We start from the raw sequence: 10,966 nt of genomic DNA on the forward strand, positions 1-10,966 counted from the left end.
TACATGTTCTTATGTTGGGGCCCGTTAACCTTGAAGTATTATCTTATGATATTTCCCATTCATCATATTTATCTATGATACGCGCAAGGCAATCATGCTGCAGAAGAACCTGGCCTTGGAAACTGTTGATTAGAGCTCCTCCTCCTAATGTCAGCGGAGCTCCAAAAGTCAGCGTAGAGGGGCTGAGCAATTGATTACAGTAGTAGTAGTACAAAACAATTGCAGGGTCTCTCTCATGCGCAATCTTAGGCCTCCTTTGGTTTGTAGGAATTTTATAAAAATTCTATAAGATAGTATTTGCAAAGGAAAATTTTTTTTGAAGCCCTTTGATTTATAGGAATGGGTTCCTATTTCTATGTAGGATAGGAATCAATCCTTTACATTTTAAAGGGAAAAAACATTAGCCTAGATTCAATGGAAAAATTCCCATCCTATGCATCAAATGACATTTTTTTCTCTGAAGAAATTGAGATGCATGTCATTTCAATTCATATAATTTGCCTATTTCTATAAAATTCCTATGCTATAAACCAAAGGAGGCCTTAGACATCCGTAGAACGCAAATATAGGCCTAGTGTACCCGATGATTCCTCCGAAAGCCTAAACTACACGCTCACCGGCTGTTCTTTATAAGCACACCTCGCCGGCTGAGCTGTCTGCAACGCCACTCCAGCCAAGCAGGTGCTCCGTCTTCTTTGACAATCTCACCGGATTGCATTGCAAATCGAACAAGTACTTCTTCCCGAAGGAACATGGACAACGACAACGCTTTGGTAATCGGCCACTGACCAACAAACAAGACCCGTTCACACGGTCCGCCCAGGCCGCACGGCACCACACCAGGGAGGCAAATATGGCATGAATCTCGCCGTACCGGGACACTCCTCTCCCTCCTCGGCCCGCGGACGAGCGGACGCGCGGCGCGCACCAGTTCCGGAAAGAATATCCTAACCGCCTCGGCGGGCCCACCGGCCCGTGCCTCTCCGTTTTTCTCGGATAGCGGCGGCCCAGCCCCAACCAATAGTCGTCTCTCCCCCGCCCCCCTGCTTTCTTTTCCCGTCGGCTCGGCTCTCTTCTCGTCGGCCCCGTCTCGTCCCGTCCCAGTAGTGGCCTGTCCTCCTCCGGCAGCACCGAGTCCGCCCGTCTCTGTCGCGTCCCCCCGCATCTCCGCCTGCCGTCCACGCGACGTCGCCCGTACCCAATACCCGTCCGTCGCTTCCTCATTTTCCCCAAATATAGTCATTGAAAATAGTCTGCCCCGGCGGCCCCGACGCTCTTCGGGACGCGTGCTTGCGCAGGTCCGGCCGGACGCGCGGGCGGACGGGCGGCGATCGCCACGCTGCGGCTGCTGGTGAGAGCTTCTCTGCTGGCCCCTGTTTGATCGGCTCCGGGGGTTTTCTTGCCTGGTTTGGGTCTGTGTGGGTGGGTTGCTTGCTGCCCGTCGGGGCTTCTCGTTGACCGCCGTGGGATGGGATTTCCGGATTTGAGGGCGTCTCGAGCAAACACGGCGGATTGGCCATTTCAGAGCCAGCTGGATAACTACAATATCTTGCCTAAGGCGGCTTTGTGCAGTTTTGTTGATTTCGTTAGTCTGTACTGTATATATCAAGTTCAGAAATCTGGTGTTTTCGTGGGTTCAGTTCATTTACTGCTCGGTGTCACCGCTCACAGTCGCGGTGCACATGTTGGAATTTGCTCCCTTTGTGCATATGCATTGGGATCAGGTAGGAGGGAAAGGTAGAGAGGAAATGGGGGAGTAGTAGAAAGAAAGCAGAAAATGAACCTCACTTTGTCGAGTGGGAGAGACCATTTTGTATCATTGCATTACCTGGAAATTTCACTGATTTCTTCTAACTTGAGACCAATCAAATGTTACTATCTTCTGGAGTCCAGAAAATATGAATGCCTTCCCACCATACTCGTTTGATATAGCTTGAGACCTTGCAATAAGTACCACAGACAGACCTTATGTTTATGCTTTTTGGCATCATGTAAAGAATGCTGACATTATCACCACTTGCCACAAAACTTTAAAAAAGCTTGCAGTACAATTCCTTTTGTTGAAAGCAGGGAGTGATACCACGTTATTTACACAGTGAGTTAAATGTGTGTTCCTTTGTAATGCACATGTTGGAATTCGCTCCTTTTGTGCATATGCATTAGGATCAGGTAGGAGGGAAAGGCAGAGAGGAAAGTGGGGAGTAGAAAGAAAGCAGAAAATGAACATGGGAGGGACCTTCTTTTTGTATCATTGCATTACCTGGAAATTTCACTGATCTCTTCTAACTTGAGACCAATCAAATGTTACTATCTTCTGGAGTCCAGAAAATATGAATGCCTTCCCAGTTGACACTTGTAATACGGTCAATACCTTGCATTTATTGCTGAAACTTGTAATACGGTCAATACCTTGCATTTATTGCTGAAACTTGTAATACGGTCGATACCTTGCATTTACTGCTGAATAACATCACAGTAAAAGAAATTAGTCCATACTCGTTTGGTATAGCTTTAGACCTTGCACTAAGTACCACAGACAGACCTTGTGTTTATGTTTTTTTGCATCATGTAAAGAATGCTGACATTATCACCACTTGCCATAATACTTTAAAAAAACTTGCAGTACCATTCTTTTTCTTGAAAGTAGGGACTCATACCATGTTATTTACACAGTGGATTAAATGTAAATGTGTGTTCCTTTGTAATGTAGGTGATACTTCATAGTTTTGCCAACGTCAAGTAATGGTTAAAATGATTGGTACTGAGCCATCAAGTGAATTAGAATGGGATGAGCCATTAGGAAGGGTGCCAATCTTTTCCTATGGCTCTGGGCATATGCTAAATGATATCACATCATCTTGTTGGTTTACATATTTGTTGGTATTCTTGACGGACGTCGGCCTTAGTCCAAGGTATGTAGTAGGATTATAATTTTTTTCTTCTCCATTTGTACTCTAAATCATTATATTATGTTCTTTCAGATGTTGCGAAATCATATTGAATGAAGGCATTCCTGCAGTCCTTAAAGTTTTTGTTATAAATCTTTACGCAAATAAATGCATCAGATATAAGTTCATATTAAACTTCATTATGTTTTAGGTGTGATAATATATATTGCATTTTCTATTATCCCTTGATCTTTATGTATAAATACATCCTAGAAACCAGGTGTAGTTACACCCACATCTCATATACTACCATGTGTTAGTATATATACTACTTTATCATTTTTAGTATGTTCATATACTATATCTAAGGTATTCCAGAGTGAGCTACATGAAAAACTGGAAGTGAGTCCATAGTTTTTACTATATTTGTGGAATACATACAAATTTGTATGTAAAAAGGAGCATGCTAAAAATATGGAACATCCTACCCAAAAAGTAGTATATATATAGACTATCCAAGTATTCTTATATAGTATTACATACTGCGTGCATACGCTCCGGTATGATAGATATTACCTAGAATGAATGAAATGCACGTGGGTTTAACTACACGCGGTTGTAGGAAACATTTGTCATATATGAAGCATCTGTGATGCTATTTGAAAATGGACCATTTAGACACTTCATGCTTCGAGAAATATTCTGCCTGAGATGTCGAAAAAGCTTGAAATGATTACTTGTTGCTTCAGAATTCTTTTAGGCAATTCACCTTTTATTCAACTCTGCAGTGATGCTGCTATTGTCATGCTTTCCGGTCAGTTGGCGGATGGCTTCACAACAATCTTTGTTGGTGAGCTGGTATGTGGCAAAATGAACAGGATTTATATTACTGCACTGTTATAAGTTTCTGATATCATATAATATATGTTTGATTGCTTCTCTTTCGGCATTCACTTCTAGGGTTTCTCTGTATTTACCGTGTATTGCTCCGAAGTAGATACATAAATGAATCATTTTTGTTTCAGATTGATCGTTTTGGACATTTCAAACTGTGGCATGCAGGAGGATCTATTCTAGTAGCAATTTCCTTCTCATCTGTTTTTGGTAGCTGTTTGCCTTGCAAACTCACGGGGACTAATTCGTCAACTCTGGAGACTGTTGGATACAGCATATTTGCCTCTATTTTTAATGTTGGTTGGGCAGTTACCCAAGTCGCTCACATGTAATGCTCCTTCCTTTCATTACTTACATTCATGCTTTTCTTGTGATTTCAGCATATCATTTGTGTATATCTTTTATATATTTCCAAGGTCAATGGTGAACTGCATGACGTCAAACCCAACAAGTCGGGTTGCACTAGTGAGCTGCCGCAATGCCTTCACGATGGTACACCTTACTCTGCCTTGATTTTACTGTGTCTAGGTATCTGAATAACTGTCCCTGACATGTTCATTTTTCACGCTTATTCCAGGTCGCAAATCTTAGCTTGTATGGCATTGCTTTGTTGATATTTACTCTAATGCGGTCAGTGAGTGTATTAGTTCAGGTACTTTCTTGTGTTAAGTAATATATACTATCATTTATCTGAGTTCTTGTTTTATCTTAAATTTCTCAAATCCTTTTGCTCAGTATCGTTGGATTGCTTATACGGCCATTTCCATCGGATGTTGTTTTGTTGTCGCGTTCTTGATTGGAACAAAAGAGCCAGGGTAAGATGGAAACCTTGTTTGGACATCTGGATTACAAAGTTTTAATGCCATGTTCTTTTGACAATGTTCTTAACTTTCAGTATGTTTTCCTTCTATTTTATTTTCAGTTTGTTTCTAACTTTGAATTCTGTAGGTTAAATCAACCTTCTCAGGATAAGAGCCTCTCCAGAATTTCATGGGCCCACTGGTTCAAGAAAGTATTGTACTACCAAGTTGCTCTAGTCTACATGTGCACTAGATTGGTAACCAATGTTTCGCAGGTATCTAGTAATCTTAAGCTACGTGATTATGAGACCAAACAACTTTGTTCATTCCATTTAGTTTACTGCCTTGTACTTTACTTGATCTTTTTCAAGCCTTAGATTATTATTTGATGAATGCCATGTATGGTAAAGGACATCTCTTGTGGATTATGGTATATTACTCGGAGTAGACCGCGCTGTCAATGGTGTACCATGGCATGGGGAAACATGGCTAAATCTCTTGGAAAAACTACAATTTTTTCACACATTAATTATTAAACAGCATTTTCTTTAGATGTTTTTGTATGAAATATTTAACAGTTCAGTCGTACATGCGGTGTTACGCATCACATGTATCCCTTGATTGGTTTTCACTATCTTTTTCTGTGCTGTAACTATCTTATGATTATGTTTGTTTCAATTTATGGAAGATAACATTAAAATATACCGACATACTAAAGATAGAAAATGCTCAATATATATATTACTAGTATATTAGTGTACCTTCGTATGTTATAGGAACTGAGCCTAGCTCAGCGGGGTGAGGGAATGGATGTAAAATTGCACCACCCAAATTCTAGTTTTCTTCTGCTCGAATTTGGGGTCTTTTCTTCATAAAAAAAAGATATTTAGTTCCTTGTAGGTATTCTTATATAATTTAATATATGTATTACACAGTCAAGGACAGATTGGATATCAAATATTGCAAATCATTTATAATTTCATTGCAGTACTCTTATTATATTGCAGTACTCTTATTTTCTCTATAATTTCATTGTACCCCCTTAATTCTTCGAAGTTTGAACTTCAACCGGATAGCAGATCGTTTATAATGTTTATATATATTTGATCAGGCATTTCTTGCTTTCTACGTGATAAATGATTTGGGAATGCACCAATCTTCCAAAGCGCTGGTAAGATTTTCTTTCCCCTTTTGCTCTTGGAATGTCTCTCTTATGATTTTTTCATCCTGATGTTGATTATGTCCATGGGCAAGTTGAACTCATGTGATACATGTGCAATATAAATGCCTGAATTAGAAGAAGAAGAAAAATCAATAGAACTTATGATGCAGGTGCGACAATTTTGTAAGCTTGCTTTGCATGAGTTACACTATACATGTAGTCCAATCAGGCACTCAAATGCTCGCTCTCAGTATAATCTGAATGCTGAAAGTGATACTACTTGTTGATATTTTCCTTTTTCAATTGAGGTCCACAATCCAGTTCATACTGTTGATTAATTTAGATAGTTTCTTGATACATTTCATAAAATTAAATTTCCATGAATTAGTGTTTGCTCATTTTGTTTTTCAGGTACCTGCTATTATCTATGTATGCAGCTTGGTAGTGTCTGTCATGTTACAGGTCCGACTATCTTCTTAGAGTTTAATTAATTTATTTTCTTCCTCAACTCAATGGGGAGCATATTTCTTTGGAGGAACCAACTCAATGGAATTCTATATTTTTATAGGAGACTAGATGGTCGGGTTGGCGTCTAAAAAACTACTTCTCAGCTGGAGCAATGATTTGGATATTGTCCGGCATTGGAATTGTTCTCTTACCAAGCAGTATGCACAACTTCATGTATGCCCTTTCAATCACGATAGGAGCGGCCAATGCACTTATGACAGTATGTTTCTAACCTTGATTCAGTTTAAAGAGTCAATTTAGTATAATATACATGTACAAATTCATGGTGAAAAATTCCTATGTATTTGGCTTAGAAGTATATGTTATATGTAGTTGTTAGCCATGTGGGCTTGTACAACTCTGACATATATATCCATTTGGTCTATGCCTTGCTGTGAGCATTTCATAGCCTCTTGAAGATTTGCAATTGAACATGTCTACATTTGTGTATGTGATGCATAATCATGTTATAGGCTGGGAGCTCACTTTTCGTCACTCTGATCTCTTCGGTTTCCTTTGATTACAGGTCACAAGTATCAGCATGGAAGGTGTTTTAGTAGGAGAAGATCTAAATGGTTGTGCTTTTGTATACGGCTCTTTAAGTTTTATTGACAAAGTGTCATGTGGCATAGCGTTGTATATCCTCGAGTCCTACCAAGGTAATGCTACTTATTGGTATCTTGGCACACTAATGATTACTCACAACAAATGGATTTGTATACACAATGAGATTTTCATTTTTTGCATGGCAGGAAGCACCAAGATCAGTGAGAACCAAGAATTGGCATACGGCTATTCCGTTACGAGACTCGGTCTGGGGCTAGTTCCAGCCGTCTTCTCGCTTCTTTCAGCCATAGTAGCTCATACCATGGACCTCCCTGAAGCTCGACGGAGACCTCTAGTGGAGCCTCTTCTTGCCTAACTCTTGCTGGTAGCACTTGCACTGTAGAAATTTGATGGCCAGCCCTGCATATAAACTCCGGAGGTGCTAACAAACTTTATATGGCACATGGGGGAACGAATTCAGACACGACCAATCCGCTAATATACTGTATAGTCTGGGAGAAGTTTAGGTGACCAACAGAGAAGGTTACTCAGCAAGGCGTTGAGTATAAACCGAAAGTGGCACATAAGTCATAACCTGCTAATGGTCATACTTATCTGTGTGAATTGATCCCCAGTACCTTGTAACTGTAAATAGCTAGATATATCCCAGTCACATTGTTTAGAACAATGCAAAGCCTGTACGTGTATTCATTTGAAAAGTTTAATCCATCTAAACACCCCTGTGGCAATGTACTTCTTGGCGTACTTGGGTTGGGGTTTGTTTTGGATGACTGCGATTTCATCCTGAATTTGATCAGTATTTAAGTGAAATAGTATACGGTATCGGTCTTGGTGACTGAAGCCTGCTATAATGTGCTATTGCTGGTACGCGCCGGGGACAGACGCAGCTAGAACGCGTACTGAAAACTTGAGCATTTGTTTGTGCGGTGTGCCTGACAAGTTTGGACTCTTAAGAAGAAAAAAAAGGCAAAATGATAGTGGTGGCTGTTCCATCTCTTGTTTGATTTGAAAGGCTAACTAAATAGTGGAGCTGTGAATTCCCAAGGGGTTATGCATTTGCGGATATGCTTCAAATGGAGATCTGAGAGTTACGCCGCTCGTTGAGCCACCTTGATCAGTGGTAAACATGGTGATGCAAGCGCATCGTGCGCTACAAATTTGAAATGAAGATATCACGAAGATGAGCTTAACAGGAATTCGGGATGAATGAACCCGGAATACTGGTGACCCGGGGTGGGAGGCAGGTGGTGCCGTAGCCAGGAAATCCCTACGCCCCGGGCCAGCCTTGTTGCTACAGTACATGATGAGTTTTCTCTTCACGCCCCAGCCATGGCCCGGGCAGCCCGGGGCCTGGCTACGCCGCTGCTTGATATGCATGTCTGAGTATGTCAAATGTTGGAAACTGGACTCGGTATCTTGAGTTAATTTTAGCATTCTTGAGCGATAGCGCTTTCACCATGTCGCTGAAAAGCGGCAGTGATAATGTGGCTCCGATGCAGAGAACACGAAACAGGGGTGGACCTAACCAACCATCGAATTTTTGATCGAGAAATCTTACAGCATAGTTCAGCCGAGGTTCATAGAGTGGGAAAGGCAAAGCAGAACCAAGGAAGCAATATTCGCCACAAAACAAAGCTGCAGCCAACAATTTGTTAGAAGTCAGAACCTATTTTAAAGCTAACCCAGCCGGTTACACCCAGCAGAGAACAGAGTGCAGGCCAACAACCTCGTTGCAATCAGAAAAATAAGGCGATCTTACGCCAGCAGCCGAAATTGGCGGTCTTGCTCAGCTGGGAGCTGCACGCACGGCCGCCTTCATTCTCCTGCAGGGGAAAACGATAGCAGCATTAAACTGGCACCTTCCCTCGAGCAAGCAATGTTTTTCATCAGAGATGTTACAACAAAGCGCCACAAGAGCGAAGTAGACAAATACACAACAGGCATCTACTGAAAAACACTAACCGAGAGAGGAAACGCGGAGTGGAGCTCGAGTTGATGGCGATGCTTCACGGACGAATTGTTCTGGGATTCGTTCCATGGATCGATGCATGGCTGGCCAGCCTCTGCGTGTGGCCGTCTGCCGCCCAGCTCCAACATCCGCCAGCCCGCTGCGTGCGTCTCATGCCATGACGGAACGGCCGCGTCTCCAGCTGACCCGACCTGCAAGAGGAAACGCGGAGGGAAACGGGAGGAGAGGAAGAGGAGGCGGTGCTCAGCTGCAGTTGCATTATCACCTGTGCTCCCCTCTCCTCTGAAGCTGGTGCTTTGACAGGGCTAGTGAGCCCTATGTTCAGGCGAGGTGACACCAACTCCGAACAGACGCCTGGTTAAGCCGACCCATCTGATCGGCGTCGGTGTCATCTCTCCTGAGCACAGGGCCCTAACCCACACGAACAGCAACAACAACTCAAGCGCTCATCAGCTGCTCAAAGGTATTTCTGTCTGTCTGTCTGTTTTTCTGTCTCTGTGTGTGTCTCGCTGCACGATGCATAGACAAACACAAATGGCCTCCATATATAGGCCGAGGAACAGGGAGTGGTGCCTCCCAGAAAGAAAATTTTAGCTAGCTGGTGCTGGTGACGCCCGGCCATGTGACGAGGCAAATGCTGCCGAGTCCGACGAGCCTTGACCAAAGAAAATTCGTGCATCCACACTGGACAGCGGTAGGTCAACGGCGTCGTGGAGGCAGAGTACGATGTACACACACAGAGGACAGACGACCACTTGCTGGCGCCCTCAACAACTTGGTGCACTAGCGCTTCCGTTGCCCGATTTTGTGAGCTGCGATCTCACTCCCTCCCAAATTTCATCGCCTTGTAGCCAAGGCCTTCTGGCCCTGACAAAGTAGATCCATGTGCGTCCATCAGACGAAAATTCTTTCCTTTTTTACGTCAATACACATCCGACGTTCGTTCCCTCGGGGGGTAAAACCGAGCGAACGATCGTTCCCCTGTCAGTTAGTTAATAAGAGCGGACAAATGTTTTTGTTTGCTAAAAAAACCCACTTCCAGCGAACGCTCCAGAATGGCCATGAAAATAGATGCATGCTGTTGCAAAAGAATTTGTCATTTCTAAAGTAAAGATTGCCGTGTTGTATAAAAGATTGTCAGAAAAGTATCATGCTGCAATAGAGTATTTGCCATGATTACAACATGGATAATTGCCAGCCTTAAAAAAGAAAATAATAAAAATTGTCATGCTGACTGAAGAGAATTGCCATATTGCATCAAGAAAAAAAAAGGTGAAAATTGTCAAGCTCTAAAAATAGAAATTTCCATCCCAAACACGCATTGCTTCCATCCTGAGTGAACCACTTTAATGCCGCTAGCTCGTACTTCGCACAGGGGTGCTCGGGACCAAACACTTTAGAATTTATGTGCGGGATCCGACGTGTCCGAGGGAGTATTTTTAACATTCCCATCTTTTCCCCTCATCTCATAATCTTCGTTCTCCCCGAGGGAAACCTGATACTACTCCATATGATGGTCCAAAGTTTGTGTTCTTTACTGCCAATAAACCAGCCGGCCTGCAGCTCATGTTTAGCTAGCTAACCCCGGTATTAACTGTAGGTACCGAAAATATCGATGCAAATCGGGACAATTGCTTTCCTGTATGCATGTAACATATAGCGTGTGGATTGTTTAAAGACACAAAAGCATGATGTGGCTGTTGGAGGTTCCGTATCTTACATGCATGTATGTGATCTCCAGGCAGTATTACATATGTGGTTCTATTTGATTAATTATTGAGCCCTGCCCCATGCTAAATCAATGGCGTTTCCCTGACCAATTCAACATTGTAGGGTGGTAAAATAAAACTAATCAAGGAGGCACATCTAGCTACAATTCCTTATCGCAAGCGATTGGGATAGATCGCTACATGCATGCACATATCATTGGTGATGATAAAAATCAGCATGTTAATAGGAACGTGTGATGTCATAAGTAAATGTCAGCATGCAACTGTGAATGGTCGAGAGAAAAAAAGCTTTGAATTGTCTACTTTATTTGGTTCATACTATTATCCCCATGATCGGAACCCCACATGATGACATGTATTGGTACAAAAAAGAGTTTTTAGAAGGCTAAAGTTCATCTCGAAAAGAAAATAAGGCTAAAAGTTGGGCACACAAGAAAATGTCATTCCTT

General features: G+C 42.3%; 1 protein-coding gene across 1 annotated transcript; it reads left to right on the forward strand.

Annotated features, from left to right (window-relative positions):
- Positions 1 to 1,026: 1,026 nt before the first annotated feature.
- On the forward strand, positions 1,027 to 7,550 carry LOC123188108 (major facilitator superfamily domain-containing protein 12). Its single transcript, XM_044600145.1, has 13 exons — positions 1,027 to 1,351; positions 2,711 to 2,912; positions 3,677 to 3,746; positions 3,914 to 4,110; positions 4,199 to 4,274; positions 4,360 to 4,434; positions 4,518 to 4,597; positions 4,731 to 4,857; positions 5,694 to 5,753; positions 6,156 to 6,206; positions 6,313 to 6,471; positions 6,778 to 6,910; positions 7,004 to 7,550. Exons 2-13 carry the CDS (start codon positions 2,743 to 2,745, stop codon positions 7,171 to 7,173), a joined length of 1,368 nt encoding a protein of 455 aa, XP_044456080.1. The 5' UTR covers positions 1,027 to 1,351; positions 2,711 to 2,742; the 3' UTR covers positions 7,174 to 7,550.
- Positions 7,551 to 10,966: the final 3,416 nt, after the last annotated feature.

This window comes from Triticum aestivum, chromosome 2A (assembly GCF_018294505.1).
Source record: "Triticum aestivum cultivar Chinese Spring chromosome 2A, IWGSC CS RefSeq v2.1, whole genome shotgun sequence".
NCBI classification, from domain to species: Eukaryota; Viridiplantae; Streptophyta; class Magnoliopsida; order Poales; family Poaceae; genus Triticum; species Triticum aestivum.